Genomic DNA, 20,276 nt, shown 5'->3' with positions numbered 1-20,276 from the left:
ATAGTTAAAACAGTGCTGTACAATAAGGGAACTTCTGGAGACATCACCGACCCTGACTTCAAACTCTACTATAGAGCTATAGTAATAAAAACAGTCTGGTACTGGCATGAAAATAGACAGGTTGATCAATGGAATCGAATCAACGATCCTGACATTAATCCACACACCTATGAACACCTGCTTTTTGACAAAGAAGCCAAAAATATGCAATGAAAAAAAGAAAGCATCTTCAACAAATGATGCATAACTGGATGGCAAGAGGTAGAATGTAAATAGATCCACATCTATAACCCTGCACAAAACTCAAGTCCAAGTGGTTCAAAGATTTCAACATAAATCTAGTTAGACTGAACCTGATAGAAATGAAAGTGGGAAGTAGCCTTCAATGAGTTGGCACAGAAGACTGTTTCCTGAATATAACACCAATAGCACAGACAATTAGTAAATGGGACCTCCTGAAACTGAAAAGCTTCTGTCAGGAAAAGGACATGGTCAACAAGACAAAACGACAGCCTACAGAATGTTTCCCATTCCAGATCTTCACCAGTCCTACATCAGACAGAGGACCGATCTCCAAAATATATAAAGAACTCATAAAGCTAGAGATCAAAATGCCAAATAATTTAATTTAAAAAATGGGGCACCTCTCAACAGGGGAATCTGAAATGGCCCAATAAAACAATTAAAGAATTGTTTAACATTCTTAGCTATCAGGGAAATGCAAATCAAAATGACTCTGAGATACCATCTTATATCTGTCAGAGTAGCTAAGATCAAAAAACACTAATAACAGCGCACATTGAAGAGGATGTGGAGCAAAGGATGTGAATCAAACACTTCTCCACTGTTGGTGGAAGTACAAACTTGTACACTAACTTTGGAAATCGGTATGGTGGTTTCTCAGTAAATTGGGAATCAAGCTACCTCAGGACCCAGCAATATCACTCCTGAGCATATAACCAATGGATGATCAATCATACCACAAGGACACTTACTTAACTATGTTTATAGCTGTATTATTTGTAATAATCAGAACCTGGGAACAACCTAGATGCCCCTCAATTGAAGAATGGATAAAGAAAATGTGGTCCATTTACACAATGGAGTATTACTCAGTGATTAAAAAAATGACATCATGAAATTTGCAGGCAAATCAATGGAACTAGAAAAAAATCTTTCTGAGTGAGGTAACCCAGACCTAGAAAGACAAACACAGATATAAAGCAAAAGATAACCAGGTTACAATCCACAGTCCCAGAAAAACTAGGTAACAAGGAGGACCCTAAGAGGGGCGCATGGATCACCTGGGAAAGGGAAATAGATGAAATCTCTTGAGTAAATTGGACGGGGCGGGGGAGTAGGAGGGGATGGGGAATGGGAACAAAAGAGAGCGGGGTTATTGAGTTGGGGGAAGGACAGAGAGGGAGAGCAATGAAAGAGATATCTTGATAGAGGGGGCTTTTATAGTGTTAGGAAATCTGATGCCAGGGAATATCACAGAAGTCTCCAAAGATGACCCCAACTAAGACCTAGCAATAGTAGAGAGGGTGCCCAAAATGGCTTTCTCCTGTAACCAGATTGGTGACTACACTAATCGTCATAGAACCTTCATCCAGTAACTGATGGAAGCAGGATGTAGATGCAGGGACCCATCGCCAAGCACTCGGCTGAGCTCCGGGAGTCCAGTCGAAGAGAGGGAGAAGGGATTATATGAGCAAGAGAGGGTAATCAAGATCATGACAGAGAAACCCACAGAGACAGCTGACCCGTGCTCATGGAAGCTCACGGACTCTGGACCAACATCTCGGCAGCCTGCATGGGATCGACCCAGACATTCTGCATGTGGGTGGCAGTTGTATAGTTTAGCATGTTTGTGGGACCCCCTAGGAGTGGGTCCAGGATCTGCCCCTGGTGCCTTAGCTGGCTTTTGGAACCTATTTCCTATGGTGGGATGCCTTGCTCAGCTTCGTTGCTGAGGGTAGGAACTTGGTTCTGCCTCAACTTGACATACCAGGCTTTGTTGACTCCCAAGAGAGGCCTTTCCCTTTCTGAGGTGTGGATGGGGAGGGGTTAGAAAAGAGATGGGGGTGGAAATGGGAGGGGAGAGGAGGGAGAGGAATTGTGGTTGGGAAGCAAAAGAAATTTTTTTTTTTAAAAAAAAAAGAAAAAAATAACAACAAAGAATTCCAGAAAAGCAAAAAAAAAAAAAAAAAAAAAAAAAAAAAAAAACACACTGACAGCTGACGTTGACATCATGCTTGCCGTGTGCCTGCTGTTACTCCTGTCACGTTACATAGGCTAATTTGTGTAGTTCTCCCGGTAACCTGTGAAGCTGGGCATTTTTATTATTACTTGCATCGTATCCTACCAATGTTTCCTTGCGTGTGTGGAAACTGAGGTTTAGAGATGTTAAGTAACTTACTCAAAGGTGCAAACAAGATGTCTCTTTAAAGCAGAACCACTTGGCGTTTTCCTGGGTGAAGGTCGTCATTCACAGATCGCCCTGTCAGGCTATCAATCCATGTTTGTCTTTCTCCAAGCAAGGCGTTCCCTTGGGAACAAAGGCAGTAGAATGTAGAAGGCCTCATTTCTGTTCTTTCCCTGGTTCTCCGGGGGCGGCACTCTGCTGAGTGCAATCACTGGCTCCCATGAAGACACCTTGCTTCGGTGATGACGCCTGTATAGGGATCCTGAGCACAAGAGACAACAGGGCTTCCTACTGTTACAGCAATTTTAACAGTAGATTGGGGAGAAGGTGCTAGGCGACTCCTGCAATTGAGAAAGCAAGTGTAAAATTTAGTTAAATGTCTCTGGGAGGCGAGCTACTGAAGTAGCGGGTATTTTTCCTTTCTGCAGCCTCCTGAAGCAAATAGTAGCTTTGGTGACCAAAAAGGAAAGCCTGCACATTCAGAAGCTCCCAGACCTGGCTATAAACATAGAATGGATATTTGTTGAATGAAGTCAGTGTGGATTGAATGTTTCCTGAGCCCAGCACCATAGAGACACAAGAAATAGATTTCATTTTAAACAATATCAGATTGATATGGTGGAAGTATCAAGGGAGAAAATGGTGACTGCTAAATGGTGTCTTGGGTGTCATCTTCCTTCACCGAGTCTCAAAAGCACCCCAGCCCCGCCGTAGCTCTGAAGACAGCAGAATGAAGAACACAGAATGAAGACAACAGTTCCCGAAGGATTCTCCCTTGCCGACTGACAGCCATTCTACCCCAATGTAAAGCCATCACAAGCTGCAGGATACGAGCGTCTCTCCCGGAGAGTGTCTCTAGGGACCTCAACTTCAGGGCTCATTTAATGTCCCTTTTCACATTTACATGCAAGTTTTTGTATTTCTCCCAAGCAGTGTTGCCTCAGAGAAAGTTCAAGTCTCTGAGGTGAACTAATTACATTTACTAATTGCCAAATCAAGTTACTGTATCAACACAGTTTAGTTCAAGTCAGTTCCTAATATTGCCCCATTATGATAATGGTTAGAGAAAAAAAAATGTGCCTGCCTTTCTCTCATTGAAATTAACTCTTTTTCCTATCTAATTTTGCAGTTAAATGTGTGTTCTCTCCTTCCCTCCGCCCCACCTTTCTCTCTGTCTCTCTGTCTCTCTGTCTCTCTCTGTCTCTCTCTCTCTCTCTCTCTCTCTCTCTCTCTCTCACACACACACACACACACACACACACACACACACACACACACACACAGAGTATACCTTTGGATAGCAATATTATGTCAGACTTTACTCTGTTTGATTGAAACCCCAAGTACTTGGAAGAATTCCAAGAACAAAGGAATACAATATTGAGTGACAGAAGAGGATATGTTCCATAGCAAAAGGAGAGAGAGCGAGGAAGGGATGGAAGAAGGGAGAAAAGGAGAGAGGGAGAGCAAGAGAGCAAGAAGAAGCAGGAGGGAAGAGGAAGAGGAAGTGGGTAGACAAAGGAAAGGACAAAGACAGAAAACGGGAAATGGGAGATGTTTTCTTCGGTAACCAATAGCAGCATGGGAGGTGGATGCTAAAGTCTTGCTCTTCTTCTTTCTCTGATCCCGTGTGCCTTGATCCAGGGAGACACCATTACACCAGCTTTATTCCACAGCCTTCAGCAAGCAGAAACTGCAGGACGCCTCTACCAAGAAGCCATTCCTTCCGTTTGGAGAGCTGCCGCCCGGGTATCAGCATCTGCATACCCAGCTCCAGTATGAGTGTATTTCACCCTTCTACCGCCGCCTGGGAAGCAGCAGGAGGACATGCCTGAGAACTGGCAAGTGGAGTGGCCGTGCCCCATCCTGTATCCCAAGTGAGTCAAGGCTCATCTTTGAGTTTGAGCCTTTTATGAAAAATTGTTGATATTGCTAAAGACTTTTTTGGAAAGTTGAACTGAGCAAGGGATGGTCTTCCATTGCTTTCTCGAGTTTGGTGACCTCTGGAATTCCACAAGAAGAGTGCCTTTCTTTGGCCTTAAACTACTATTCAGGAGAAATTGACTCATTGACTCTTAGAGGAATATTTTCTTGTAGAGAAAATATTATTTAGATGCTATCCTATCTAGAAAAATGAAAGAGTCACAATTAAATATCAATGGGGATAGAAATAGCTGGGAGAGGACCTCTGCCTTGGTCTTCTGGACTACCTTGCTAAGACTCCATCTTCACACTCATTATCCAATGATTTTCAGGAATTGCCATTAATGAAATGACGAGTTGATAGTAGATAATGTGAGATAAAATGCAGAAGTTCCAGAGTAGACCCTGCACATTCTTAGCTATCACTGTCCCCCTCTGTGTGAAAAGAGTAGCATGGCTGAGTTGGTTGTGGTCATGCTTATGGAGACAGTAGCATCATGTCTGTCTTATCATCTAATTCGGTCTTCTCAGAGAGCCCCTAAAGTCATAGTTATTTCTTTCTCTCTCTCTCTCTCTCTCTCTCTCTCTCTCTCTCTATATATATATATATATATATATATATATATATATACATATATATATGTATATATATACACACACATATATATATGTATATATATTTTTGTATATGTATATGTATATATATGGATCTAAGGGTCTAACAATTTGTCCAAAGTCCTATTGTTTCATTGAACTATAAACTCTCCACTTTTAACTCTAGACTTTATGGCCAACTATATGTCAGATAGTTGGTTAATACCAACGGGAAGGGGACTAGAGCGACAGCATGGCTGGCAAGTAATTGCTGTGCAAGCCTTACGGACATGAGTTTGTCTGGGCACAGTGGCATGCACCTATGACCCAAGTTCTGAGCAGCAGAGACAGAAAGATTCCTGGGGTTTGCTGGCTATCCAGCTGGACCAGATTGCTGAAGTCCAGGTTCAGGGAGAGACCCTGTCTCAAAGAGTAATGTGGAGAGAAATCAATAAGGTTTAATACCTGACATTCACTATTAATCTTCACAATATATGCACATGTGTGTCTGTGTGCTAGCACATACATATATACATAAACACATATGTATGAGTATATCAGTACATAGAATTAAATGAAAAGGAAGACATAACCAGGTCGGTTCACTCATTGCTTCTCAGCTCCATCAGGCCCTTTCTTTCAGATTTGTGCTGTCATGGTGGAGTGACCCGTTTGCTGTCAGATGGAATGGTCTGGATTGATCTGATTAAACTAATGCTTTTCTCTACAGTCTGTGGAAAAATCGAGAGTGTTGCTTCGTCAAAGACCGAAGGGAGCCGCTGGCCGTGGCAGGCAGCCATCTACCGGAGGACCAGCGGCGTGCACGAGGGTGGGCTGCACAAAGGCGCATGGTTCTTGGTCTGCAGCGGCGCCCTGGTGAATGAGCGCACGGTGGTTGTGGCTGCCCACTGCGTGACTGACCTGGGGAAGGTCACCACCATCAAGACAGCAGACCTCAAGGTTGTCTTGGGAAAATTCTTCAGGGACGATGAGCGGGATGAAAAGACCATCCAGAACTTACGGGTGAGAGAGGGCTTTCTGGGAAACTGGAGCTTTGACCTAACCAGCTGTGAGCACAGGGGAGCAGGGCCCGTGTCAGCCCCTTCACTTCGGCATGTCAGTATCCAATCCAAAGCCTAGCATGCAGCCGGGGCTCAGGGTTTCAGACTGACAGACTCTGGACAGGAAAGTTAGCAAACCATGCAGCTGTCCTCCATACATTTGCTTGTTTTGAAAACAAGGTAGAGCCAGGTATCCCCTATTACTGCAGTCCTTGAAAGTCATGCACACTATGGTAAGATATACGTGGACTTTATCTAGTAGCACATGCTGTAAATTATAGTACTTCAAGCATTGATGAAGCTGTTTGTTTCATGGTATCTCTGTTGGAAATGACTTGTTCCAGGGATGGTGGGACTTGTTACGGTGCTCTGACCGCCCAGATCAAGGTAAACTAATGGGTGTTTCTTGAATAAAAAAGAAGAGAACTAATTGCCTCTCATATTTGGGTTTGGGAATTATCACAAGCAGGCTTTGAGGACACAGTGTTATCCAGGATACTCCTAACTGCCATAATTCTCAATTGTCCTGTACCCTCCCTCCTTCCATTCATCCATCTGTCCATCTATCCTAGCCTATACTTCTTTTCACCTGCCCATCTGTCTGTGCCTCAGTTTATCTGTCTATCTATCTATCTATCTATCTATCTATCTATCTATCTATCTATCTATCTATTTGTCTGTCTGTCTGTCCGTTCGTCTATCTATCTATCTATCTATCTATCTATCTATCTATCTATCTATCTATCTATCTATCATCTATCTGTCTGTCTGTCTATCATCTATCTATCTATCTATCTATCTATCTATCTATCTATCTCTCTATCATTGAGCCCCTACAACACATTATCCATGGAAAATATAGAGAGAGGAATAAAATGACTATTTTCTCTAGTTTGAGGGAAGGGACAGATCAGTATGTAATGAACAGTATTTTGCAAGATAAGTCACCAAGGAAATAGGACCAAGTAATAGAACTATACATTTAAAAATTGAAAGCTAGGAATATGGGTTTTTAGAAGCTCCTGCAAAAAGATTGACTAGGAATGCATAAAATATTTAGCAACTATCCTGTGGAAAATTTTATAGTGTATTCTGGGAATATTCTTGTGGAAAAGTCTTAGGGACTGCTGTTAGGAAATATAGCTCTATTTTATTGGCTTGAAGGTACATGAAATGCTAACAGTAGGCAATAGGTTGTAAAGCATTAACATGTAGGGCTCATACAAGGATAGTGCTAACATGTAGGGTTTATATACGAATGGTGCTAACATGTAGGGCTTATGGAAGGATAGTGCTAACATGTAGGGCTTATACATGGGTAGTGCTAACATATAATCTCTTAATCAGCTCATTGAACGTTAAATGACTGAGGTGTTCCAAAGAAAGACTTGGAGTCCATTCTTTGGTAAAAATCAGAACGCTTATCACATCTTTGTACAGCAGAGATCACCTGTAACAAAGCATCATCTGCCCACATTAGATGGTTCATGAACACCCACTTCTATGGCCTTACTTGTAGACTCTACTTATTTAATACCACATTCCAGGCTCCAGTAGGCATTTGAGTTGACAACTCTGAAAATACAACAGTTGTTTTTTGTGATTCATTGAGCAATGTATCTTCAAATCTTGTAGCTGCCACTCAGACAGTTTCAATAACTTGGCTCCTAACTGGCCCTCTTCTTATCCACACGGGAGCAGGCTGTTTACCCCCGCTCTCTCTCTCTTCCTTGCTTTTGTAGATTTCTGCTATCATTCTCCATCCCAACTATGACCCCATCCTGCTGGACGCTGACATCGCCATTCTGAAGCTCCTAGACAAGGCCCGCATCAGCACCCGTGTCCAGCCTATCTGCTTGGCTACCACTCGGGACCTCAGCGCCTCCTTTCAGGAGTCTCTCATCACTGTGGCTGGGTGGAACATCCTGGCAGATGTGAGGAGCCCTGGTTTTAAGAATGACACACTGCATTCTGGAATGGTCAGGGTGGTAGATTCACTGCTCTGTGAAGAACAACACGAAGACCATGGCATTCCAGTTAGTGTCACCGATCACATGTTCTGTGCCAGCCAAGACCCCGGCACTCCTTCCAGTATCTGCACTGCGGAGACAGGGGGCATTGCTGCTTTGTCCTTCCCAGGCCGAGCATCCCCTGAGCCACGTTGGCATCTGGTGGGGCTGGTCAGCTGGAGCTATGACAAGACGTGTAGCAATGGCCTATCCACAGCCTTCACCAAGGTGCTGCCGTTCAAAGACTGGATTGAGAGGAACATGAAATGAACCAGCCGCAAGGCCACTGAGAAGCTTTCCTAGCACGCATCTGTATAGATGGTATATGGCTCAGTGTGGACCTGAACTATGATTTTGCCCATGACCTTGGCTTCAGAAAGGTCTCTGATTTCATGGATATACCTCAGTAGAGGGTGAGTAGTGTTTTGCTTTCTGGCAGGGAACTGTCTTCCTGACTGCTTGGAAACCATCTAAAAGATATCAGGACTTGCAAGAACTGAATTTCATCAAAGAAAACCACATGAATAGAAGAAAATCTTCCAGACCTTGTCCACCTCACAGTGATGTGAATGGCACAGTCAGTTCTGGTTGAAAGGGTTGACCTGGGGTGGGGTGGGGAGACTCTGGGCTGTACCAAGCTTCAGACAACGTTCCAAAGAACAGCCTGCATGACAGCCCTTGGCAAAGGAGTTTGGATGTTGGTGTACACTGTCACAAGATTTTCTGATCCTGTTTCTTTTCAATCTTCTGTACACATTTCAATAAAACGAGGGTTGACTTCTGACCTACAAAGTGAAAGTGCTGCTCTCGTTTTTGAGTTACGTGGATTTGAGCCAAGAGTTTGGTGAGGGTTTTTTTAACATAGAGCCAAGGGATATAATTTCCCAATGTGTCTGTCAGAGGCTAAGCAGTCATTGGAGTCTGGAGGAAGGGACATGGGACAGGCAGGTCTGATAAGACCGAGAAGACAGCATGAGTGATGTTGCTGGTTGATCTTGACTGCACACTCAGTTGCATGGAGGGCTGCCTAGGTTAGTAAAGTGTGTCTGGATGCCTGTGAGGCTATTTCCAGGGAGGATTAGTTCAGAAGAGAAGACTTACCCTGAATGTGGGAAGCTTCCCACATTCCATCCTGTTAGCTGGGGGCTCAGGTGTAACAAAGGGGAAAGGGAGAAAGCCAGCCAGTGCAGGCATTTTCTCTCTGCTGACTGCCGTGATGCAATTTCCCTCCTCCATACCCTTCCCATTATGATGAAGTGACCCCTCTGAGACCATGAGCAGAATCTTTCTCTTCTTCAGTTATTCCTTTTGGGTCACAAGAACAAGAAAGTTTAATGTGTAGTACCGATTCCAAGTCTCTACCTGATTCTATGTTTTAGGCTCAGTATAAAACTGCCTTGAGCCCCCACAAATCTTCTTTAAAAATATTACAGTTAAACATTTAGTGTGTGAGTGCGTGCGTGCGTGCGTGCGTGTGTGTGTGTGTGTGTGTGTGTGTGAACTGAGTGCTTGCCATCATGCAAGTGTGGAGGCCAGAGGACAGATTTTAGGGTTAGTTCTCTCCTGTCACCATGTGGGCCCAGGATTCAAACTCAAATCATCAGGCATGGTGGCAAATATGGTTACATAGGGAGCCATGGAACCAGTCTGCCCCTCCACAGGTCTATGTTTCCAAAGCAGTTGAAAAAGAATCACATGTTTGCTTACATCAAATTTGATCTGCTTGGTGGTTTATCACAATGTGTGTGAGTGTCCTTGGAAGCCCCTTCTCACTTCCCATTAGAATGGAAGAAAAAGTAAATTCAGACTGATAAATTCTATGATCTTTCCAGTACCTTCTCTCTTGGGGTTTGACAAATGCTTCTAATATCTCCCCTGTTTTCTCATCACGAGTTTTCCTGTCCACAAGATAGTGCCTTATGAGCACTGAGACAATAGGGGGGAACTCCTGAGTTCATGTTGTTTATTGGGTGTGTGTGTGATGGGTCTTTCCAATTCCTTGGTGTTTTCCTAATGTTTAGTGTAAGGTCTGTCTGGTTTCCATGTGGCCCTTCCTGTTGACCAGGTTTCTCCTCAGCTCTTGTGGGGACTGGCATTCTTGGATCTGGTGTTGATTATTATTTGACCCTGGTCTTGGTCACTCAACATACTGTCCACAGTGACAGCGTCTCTAGACTGCCCAGCTACATACTCTCTCTTTACTTTGGAAGCTTGTGGGGATTCCTAAGTCTTTTCTGTCCCTTACAAGAAAGGAGAATCCATGCCTGTTACAGACCATCCCGGAAGACCTTAGCTTCCTATCCATCCAAACAGGAACTTTCTTCTTCCACTACTTGAGTCAGAGAACTTTAACCTTGGTGGCTTCAACCCTGAGACAGGAGGTGAAGGTGTGTTTTTAATCCAGCTTGCTTCCTCACCTTCGGTCCTTTACACATTTCTTTGAGTCAGAAGAGTGACATCTACTTTCTCTTTTATCAGACATTCCTGGGGCTTTCCGTGAGTCATTTCCTCCCATCACACAGCCCTTCTTGTCCTCATGGCTTAATCAAGGGGCAATGGATTAATTAATTACTGCAGGCTACCTAACATGTGATTTAAAAGCAGACCCATTTATTCTCATGGAGGATTAATTCTTCAGATAGTTATGAAGTGATTCAAAAACTGTGTTTTAAGAAAGCTAGGACCACAAAAAGTTTGGTGTGAGTTAGGTCAGGGAGATCTGGACTCAGGTCTTGTTTTTCATTTCCTTATGATCGGTGCCAAGCAAGTCACTTAACTTTTCTACATCAGCTCGACATGTGCTAAGTGGTCATAAGAAGATCACGTGATAGCTTTGTGGTCTGTGACAACCACGATGCATAAGGTGACAAAATCATACACAGTTATTAAATGTTCTCCCTCTGGCCTAAGTGTTAAACTCTTGTTAGCTAACCTCTGGCACTATTGGCAGGTTGTAGAACCTTTAGCTCATAGTCCAGTACAACTTAGATTATTGGAGGATTTACCCTGAAGGAACTATGTGAACTCTGCTATCTCCCCCCCTCCAGCTTCCATCACGAGGAGCCACTTTTGCCCCCCCCACCCCCTGTGTGCTCCTTCCATGATACACTGTACCATTCTAGGCTCAAAGTGACAGGACCAAATGACCATGGATTGAACCCTCTGGCACCATGAGCTAAAATAAGTAATTTCTCCAAGTTATTCATCTCAGAAATTTTGTCATGGCACAGGAAAGCTGACTGAATAGATGCCATATTATTTGGTGCCCGTTATACTGGGCAGTGCTGAAGTAGCTCCTCTGGGCACTGCTTCACAAGGTCTCCATGTCTGCCTCGATGGGCATTTCACACTACTCATTTCAAAATGTCTATTACCTGTCTGTTTTGATTCCTGACCTGACCCCAACCCCCAACCAACCTAGACTACCATTTTCTTCATGTTCTCTATATCCCCTTTACCCATAGTGTCATTTGCAAGGTTTAGGAAGTAAGTGAAGCTTACAAGACCCAGAAAGCTCCTGAAATTTACAAGATCTGGAATACATCCTTCTCTCATGCTACCCCAGGTTGGAAAAGCAGCAACAATTGCTGGGAAGGGGAAATATGTGACCCACAGAGCCTCCAATAAGTTGTTCTGTGAGTTCCAGAATCAGCACCAGTGTTGGGGTGGGCTGTCTGTTAAGGTGGCTGCCTGTGATTCACCTATGTTCATGTTAGTAACCCCGTACCCATGCTCTGATAAGTAGCTCAGCAAACTCACTGCTTTACTAGGCAACGCAGTGTGGAATAGTTTCTTTTGTTTGCTATCAGTGCCCTGTCTGAGGTGAACAGACACTTGTTCATATCTTCCTGGAAGTCACAAAACTCTACTCCAAGGTGCTTGATTCCTAGCTTCATGACCGCAGGCGTCTCCTGCAGTGGCCACCCACAGACCTCTCTACCTGGCACTGCTCCTAAAGGCTTAAGTCCTCATTCACATTGTAAACTGAAGTTTCCAGAATAAAAGAGGAAAAATATGAATTAAATATTCTACAAGGCCAGATGAGTGAAAAACCCAATCATAGAGTTGAACTGTTACAGGCCAAAGCCAATGATCTTGGGCTATTTTTAGTCCCTTCAAAAGCCATTTACTCTCACCTCTGTGTTTGACCTGACATCCTTGTGACTAAAGTAACCTTTACAATGTATTTTTAGCAAACAACTGTGTCCCACCAATCCCAACACTAAGTATGTCATTAGATGGCGCCTGAAACTTAGAGCAGAGTTTCTCTGCTTTGCTATGACCCACCTCTTGGTGAACCCATCTGCATAGTTGGGAAGTGCCTTATATTTATAACTTTCCTGTTCCATAAATACTGAAATATCTCATAATAATTTTCACAAAGGAAGATGTCTTTGGGGGTAACCTTAATCCATGTGCTCAGACATAGTCACTCATGTTTGACTTAAGAACAAACTATCTATTGTCCTCTTTGAGGGGCTAGCTATGTCTCTTGGGAAGGAAAATGATGAGAAGTTGGCAGAGTAGAGACATACTGGGTTTTATGGAGACCTAGCCTCTAAGGTGAGTGGCCTACTGAAGAATCCAGTCCCTCTCCCATGGTCCAGGAGTCACGGAAGCCAGAAGAAGGTTTACAATAGATTCCGGAGGATCTGGGGCCTGGGTACTTTCCCACAGTTGGCTGCAAGGTGAACTTAAAGAGGCAGCGGGTGTGATCTGCCACTGTGAACTGCCACAGTGTCTCATGGACTCTATCAGCTATCAGAGTGTGAAGTTAGCTCTCACTTTCTTCTTTCCAAAGCTCATGTTTTACTTAGGCCCACTCTAACCCCACCCTGTACAAGGCAAGGAGCTCTGCAGCATAGTTCCACTTTCCTGATGTTGACACAGTGTAAATCCTGGAACACTGCTGTTGAGAAAGTGGCTCTCACCTGGGGATAACGTGGGGAGAGGCCAACATGACCTCCGTTTATCTACAATGGTGTGGTCCTCGTTTCTTTTGCAGTAGTGGCTTCTGTTTTTTTTTTTAACTTGCCTTGTAAAACATTTATTTTTATTTATTATTGGATGTGTGCATGCATGCACACATGCTACACACATGTCACATGCATGTGAAGGTCAGAGGACAACCTTCAGGAGTCCGTTATCTCCTTCCATCCTGTGGGTCCAGCAACTGAATTCAAGTTGTCAGGCTTAGCAGCAAGTGCCTTCCTGTATTGAGCCCTCTCACAGGTTTGGTTTTGGTCCTCATATACATTCGTAACCCCTAATATTCAATATCCTCTTGACGGAGTTTCTGCTTATAGGGGTTGATTGGGCATTACCGGCAAGGCTGTGGTGTTATCCTCTTAAAGACAAATCATATTGAAGAATGACATTAACATGAGGATCATTCTGCAACTGTGGTGGATTAAGATACAAGCAATAACATTCCACATCTCATGTAATAGCAGATGTTTCACCGGGTGTCTTCTATCATGTCAGCTCTTCTCCTCCTCCTCTTCTTCCCCTCCTTTCCCTCCTCCTCCTCTCCTCCTTCCTGTTCCTCTTTCTTCTCCTCTTCTTCTTCAACAGATCTGAAACGGAGAAAGTCGCTCTCAACTGAGGCTATCTTGGGGAGATAGAAGAGGCTGGCCTCATACTTATAGAGATCCACCTCCCTCTGTCTCTGGAGTGCTGGGATTAAAGCCATGGGCCACTCTTTTCACCTTCTCCACCTTGTGTTTTGATGAAGGTTTCTGACTTCATCTGGAACTCACAGTGAAGAAAGACTGGCTGGCCTGTGAGCTCCAGGTATTCTCCTGCCCCCACCTGCTGCTCGGCTTTTGAGGTGGGCCTCTGGGATGAGGTGAACTTGGGTCACTCTACTTCCAAGGCAGGCACTATACTCATGACCCATGTCCTCCAATAATGTGCTTCATATTCCTAGTGTGCAGTTGTCAGGAGAGCAGACAGATAGAGGCAATGCTCTGAAAAGGTGTTAGTAGACTGAGGTTAGAACACCCAGCCAGAGACAGTCCTGCCTCTGTCATTGGCATGATGTGACCTTGAGCAGAGTGTAGTCTTTAGCTAGTGCAGCAGGATCTCCCCAACAAATGCGAATGATTATTTTAAGTCATGGAGATGATGCGTCTAAAGGCTAAGGATGTGAACAGTACCTGGCCTATTGCACTCTGAAAGGATTCTCTGTTATTAGAGCAGTGGCTGTTTGACTTCTGTTCCCCAGGAGGAAAAGATTAGAGTTCAAGAAGCAATTTATGAGAAATGTAGAGGCGTGGTGGGGGCTGCAGAGACCAGGAAGTGTTAGATGTGGCTGGGGTCTGCGCATGTGGAAGTAAGTGGAGTGGGGTCAACCGTGAGAAAGGATGAGTGGGAACCTGTGAGGTCAAGCATCAAAAGACCCTAGAAGGCAAGAGTCATCTAGACACATTTCTGAGACAAGGAGCCAGGGCTGGAAGGGACTTTTAAAGTGGGTTTCTCTCTGTGCAGAAGGGGGTGGGGAGAGTGCTACACGCTGGACTTATTGAAGGGGACTAGGCACAGCTGCCCAGTCGGAGTTTGCTGTCACCAGCCCTCTTCTTTACAGTACAATACCCACTTTCCTCTGCAGTCATAACAATGGGTCTTGAATTGTCAAATCATCTACTAAAAACTCAATGGACTGTCTGCATTCACTGTCTATATAAGGATATTACTCTATAAAATTTCTTCCATCTTGAATTCCACCAAAGATTATGAGTCAATCTATTTTATACCTATCTTTCATTCATTACTCAACCAAAAAATCTATTTATGGTTCCTATATGGCATGGACTTGGGCAACACTGATGGTGGAAAAACAGGCCTATCAACTGAGACATACATGCAGAAATACAAAGCATGGTCAGATATGAACTCCCAGAGACTGTGGATCACACACAGGGCCTACACATGTTCAAGTCAGACAGAAGCACCGGCACAGAGAAGGAAATGTGGCATAAAGTTCTACCCCTAACCAAGAAGCTATTTGAAAATAATGCCTGTTGGGAGAAGGAAAATTAGTTCTCTCCAGTGTAGTGACACTGGGTATATCAACCACACTCCAGGGCAGGCCAAATGCCCGTACGTTTTTGGTCAACAGAAAATGAACACCCTAATTTTGCTTACTTTTTGTTTGTTTCTTTTGATTTGATGGTTTTGTTCATCTTTTTGTTTGTTTGTTTGTTTTGATTTTTTATTTTGAAAGAGAAAAGACACGAAGTTGGTTAGATAGGGAAGTGAGGGTGATCTTAGGAGTTGGGAGAGGAGAAAGAACAGGATCCAAAAACATTGGATGAAAAAAATTAAGTCAATAAGTGAGAGAGAGGGGAGGGAGGGAGGGAGGGAGGGAGGGAGGGAGGGAGGGAGAGAGAGAGAGAGAGAGAAAGAGAGAGAGAGAGAGAGAAAGAGAGAGAGAGAATGGTTAGCGCTAGGGAGGAAAAGGCAGCATGCTTTAAGGATGTCTAGTTTGGGGTTGGGTCCTTATTTAATCTAGAAGGGCTGGGGAAAATGGTTTTGCCTTCTAGAAGCTGAGTTGCTGATGAAAGTGCGGGAATGAGGGTGGGAGGCGAGGAAGACCTGTCAGGAGGGGAAGACGTGCAGAATCTCTAGGTGGGCTCCTGGCATATTTGTAGAACAGAAAACCAGCAAGTCTGCAGAAGAAAGTATGGCAAGCAGAGCGGTAGACATAAGGCTGGAAACAAAGTTACTTGATACAGGGGGTGGCAGAAGCTCAGAGGGTCAGGTCAGAGTGCACTCCTGGGCCCCACTGCACCCAGGGACTCCTATCACGCGCTCTAGTTAGTCAAGAGGCCTTAAAGCAGGCCTATCTCTTGGCTGTGACTTGGGATTTTTCTGTTTTTTAGCCTGGGTGTGAACGAAAACCTAAGACTAAGCACTGACACAGCCCTGCACTGTACTGAGACCGAATTCTCGTACACGAGAGATGAGTTCAAAGGGAAAAATGGCAGCTCGGACAGGTGAAAGGGCAAGGCCGGCGCTGTCACTCCCACCGGATTCACCGTCTTTGGATCCTGGTATAATTCCGACTGAAATGCTTTGGATCCCTGGGTCTTGGGGAAATTGATATTTTCTGCACTGTTGAAGAGAGGAGAACATTTGGGAGTGGTTTGGTGGCAAATTGTGGTCTCTCTCTGCTTTTCTTGGCAGTGGCCCTAGCTTTCCCTGGCAGGGCTCTGCCCGGATGTGCAGTCGAGGCCCAGCATTTTAAGAAGACAGTCTCAATGGCTGCATTTTTAAGGGCTCACTTCACGTTTGTAACCCAGTTCACTCAGTGTTTATCCAGAGGCTTGCTCTAGGCTTGGGAGAGAGACCTTTGTCAACCAAGCAAACAAAACTAGAACAGTATTCTCATATGAGGACTAAAATTCCAGATGGCAATCGTTGAGGAAAACAAACACCCGGTTATGTTCTTGTACTTACGGTTTCTAGAAATGTAATTTAACACAGGAGAGAGAAGAATGCTACTAATTGGACTCAGGAAGTTTACTTGCAGTTGCGGGGGAAATGGTGTCATAACCAAGACAGTCTCCAGGTGGGGATGATGGAATATTGAAGTGAACTAGGGAGCTCTCTGGAGTGCTGGTCTTTAGCCTCCAGTGGAAAAATATTATCTGTGAATCTAGAATCATACTGAAGAACTAGCTCTTTCTTTAATGCAGACCATCTTTTAAGAGAAAATGTTTTAGGGTTTGCTACACAGCCTCTCTCATGATTATTAAGGGTTTTTCTAAGAAGTAAATAGAGAGAGCAGACTATCTTTGTGATTTTTGGAGGCACCAGAACCAGGCCTAGGTCCTTGGTCCAGTCCTTTTCCTGCTTGACACAGCATTTAACCGCAATGAACTGGTGCAAAGCAAAGAAACCAACCGTATGGAAGACAATGCATTTCTCTTTTCTCTTTGCTGTGTGGGAAGACATCACTATTGATCACTGTCCCAGCAGAAGAAACAGGCCACTTTTGCCAAGATTGGGGAGAAACTGGGTATAGATATTCCAATATCACTAATCACTCTCAAAGTCTCCCCACTTTGTAGAATATCAGCCTACCGAGAAGGAGACAGTCACTCTGATTCAAAGCACTGTGGTTTTTATGGCACACACAAACGAATCTGAGCTAACCTTGACACTGAGTCGCAAGAGATCTTGTGCTAGACAGATTGATTTGGGAACGGTAGGCAGAGACCTCACAATTCCTTTTTGCTTCGTCTTCTCGCTAACCCCATCTATACTAAGCAAGAATGAATTCATTCTTTCTACAAGAATTCATTAGGCAATAAGCGTAGCTGCGGAATGTTTCAACCTTCTGGGTACTTAATGAGAGGGTTTATGCCCATGGAGATTATATTTAGACCCAACTATCAGTCTGAATTGAAGCTACAATGAAGAAACATCTCTTTTCTCATTAGCTTAGAGAGTGAGACAAGAATAGAAAGTCTTCATTTGTCGTCTGCTAATGTGTGCTCACGAGGAAAAGTGAATGAACTCAAATTGTATCTCAAAGTTCCCCCACATCCATGACAGGATAACTGCCTTTCTTTTCAATAGCCACAGTGGGAAGACAAAGCTGCAGGCTGGCGCGTTGCTAGTGGTGCTGTGTGGCTCAATTCAAAGCTCTACTGCTGATTTTCTGAGTGACAAACTAGTGACAGCCGGGAAGCTGGCATCATAGAGGTGATAATTGTCACTGCCGTGTGCCTGGAGCGGTGCCAAGGGCTTTTGGTGACAGATCCTATTCATTACTACGCTCATGGATGGCCAGAGGGTTACGTCAGTGACTTTACAGTCATTCAAAATGGAAAGAGAAGATGATGAAATCAACTCGAAACTCTCAGGGCTCCAAACGTGCTTGGCAAGGACGGGTGCTTGAATTCTGAAGATCGTACTCCAGCTTCCGTACCCACTTCTCATGCTCTTTCTTGGAGTGAGCAGGTACCACCAGCGGAAACCCCTCTCTTGCCTTTTATCACTTCAGCCTCCCTTTGCTTTCTAAGTCCTTTCAGTTTCAGGCATCTCCTGTCTTGAGCGCTCTTGGCTTCTGAGCTAATGTAGAGAAGAGTTTAAATATGTTCTTACTCAAAAATAGAAACCCTACACTGATCTTTGTACTTCTACTCATTTATGAAAGGAACTTATGTTTTATTAATTTTTAAAAACTTTCAAATGTCTAGACTTACAGCTTTAGTGATGGCTTGGCAGTTTAGTTTTTAACTTTTTGGTTGCTTTGAGACAAGGATCTCGCTACATGACTCAGTCTGGCAAGCCTCCTGCCTCAGCCTCCTGAGTGTTGAGATTATATGAGTGTGCCACCCTGCTCAGCTTTGAGCACAGTTTTTTTTAAACTATTTATTGATTCATTGTGGATTTCACATCATTCACTCTGATCTCACCTATCTCCCTGTACCTTCATATCTGCTCTCTGCCCTTGCAACCTCTTCCCCAAAATAAAATAAAATTGAAAAAAAAATTCTTGTTGTGGAAGCTGTACTGTGTCACTGTGAGTCACACAGTACACCCTTTTGTACATACCATTTCTTACAAATGTTCATTGCAATGAGTTGTTGGTCTTGTGGAGGCCTCTGGCTTCTGCTACACTATCAATACTGGCTCCTCTTTGGGACTTCTCCTGTTGCTGCCCTGTGTCCCGGAGATCCTGCAGCTTTGAATCTGCAGGACCAGCCCCTTCACATGCTCCATCAGTTCATAGATGGGGTGTATGTTGGCGTGGGCCAACTCATAGCCCTGGATCTGGATCTGGGTGGTAGCTGAGTTGGTCAGCCCGCCAGCTCTCTGTATCTTCACCACCAGGGCGAGTGGTCCAGCCTTGCCCGTGCTAGCTCACCCAGTGCTACAGGCAGCAAAGGGCAGGGCCAGCTCAGCTTTCACACCCTCAGGGCCATCTCACCTGCACCCACACCTCCAGGCCAAATCTACTGTGTTGCCCAGGTGAGGTGCAGGACCCACTCTCCTGAGTGCTGTAGCTGGTGAGGGCAGGACCAGCTTTCCTGCTCCCATGCCCCTGAGGCCAGCTCTCCCACCTGCCACACATGGCAAGGAGTGATGGAGGGCATTTCTCCCTTACCCATTCCACTGATGGCACAATAAATATCACGTCAGAGAGGGGCAAAACAAGGTTCTTCAAGAAGAGAGCTGGCACTCAAACTCCAGCATCTTTTGTTACTATGGAGATTCCTCTGCACTTGCCTCTTCCTCCCTTGTTTTCTGGGAAGAGGAAATACAAAGATTTGTTGCCAGGCCTCACCCTCCAAATTCTAGTCACTCAGGAGCCCTGTGGGGACTGAAGGATGGAAAAGAAGGGGCTTAGAAATGTTCAGCCCCGGATCTCTTCCATTTGATTGCCACAGCCCCAAGGCCTCTGTCAGGTGGCCCTGTCTACATTGGATGCTCTTTGGGGTCCTAGTAACTAGTAGATAACTATTGTGGAATATTTGTTTACACTATAAAGACATGTCTCTGCCTACGGTGCTTTCTGATTGGTTTACTCAAGAGCTAATGGCCAATAGCTAGGCAGGAAAGAATAGGTGAAACTTCCAGGCAGAGAGAGTGACAAGGAGGAGGAATCTAGAGCCATGGATCTCACCTGCAGATTTGGAGCAAATCAGATGTGCTGTGCTAAGAAGAGTCAACCAAGTCACGGGGCAGAGCGTAGATTAAAGATATGGATTAATCTACATGGGAAGTAGAAAAAAACAAGCTCTCCTGAATAAATTGGGAGCATGGGACCTCGGGGGAGGGCTGAAGGGGAGGGGAGAGGCAGGGAGGGGAGCAGAGAAAAATACAGAGCTCAATAAAAATCAATAAAATAAAAAATGAAAAAAATATGAGTTAATTAAGTGATAAGAGCTAGTTGGGGGGAAAGCCCAAGCTCAGGCCAAGCTTCCATAATTAATAAAAAGCCTCTGGGTCATTATTTGTGGGCTGGCTGGCAGTCCAAGAAAATCCAACAAGAACTAGCTACAGGTAACCTTTTCTCAGGCTCTGAATGGATAATGGTGCCATACGGTTACTAGCACGGATCTGTCTTAGCCTGGAGAGTTTCCCACTTAGTCTGAAGTGCCCTTCAACATGGTCTCTTAACCAAACTCAACCTTATTTATTTGAATGTGTCAGCATTCTCCAGCTAGGATCCAGAGCGAGACAACCAACAGTTTTGTAACCGTAAGCAACCCCCTTGATCTCCTTGGCCTCGCGTTTTTTTTCTCT

The 20,276-nt window shown here is 44.4% G+C and overlaps 1 protein-coding gene across 1 annotated transcript in view; it reads left to right on the top strand.

Moving 5' to 3' along the window:
* The window catches only part of Pamr1 (peptidase domain containing associated with muscle regeneration 1), a 93,361-nt gene extending 84,548 nt beyond the window's left edge, over positions 1-8,813 (top strand). Inside the window, exons 9-11 of the mRNA XM_048443617.3 lie at positions 4,073-4,305; positions 5,676-5,968; positions 7,749-8,813. Of these exons, the coding sequence (XP_048299574.2) occupies positions 4,073-4,305; positions 5,676-5,968; positions 7,749-8,285 (1,063 nt within the window). The 3' untranslated portion in view covers positions 8,286-8,813. The remainder of the gene's footprint in view (positions 1-4,072; positions 4,306-5,675; positions 5,969-7,748) is intronic.
* The last annotated feature ends 11,463 nt before the right edge of the window (positions 8,814-20,276 follow it).

Source organism: Myodes glareolus, chromosome 10 (assembly GCF_982192425.1).
Source record: "Myodes glareolus chromosome 10, mMyoGla1.1, whole genome shotgun sequence".
In the NCBI taxonomy this organism is placed as follows: Eukaryota; Metazoa; Chordata; class Mammalia; order Rodentia; family Cricetidae; genus Myodes; species Myodes glareolus.
The sequence above is the reverse complement of the archived record's forward strand: the minus strand, read 5'-3'. Positions and strand labels throughout refer to the sequence as shown.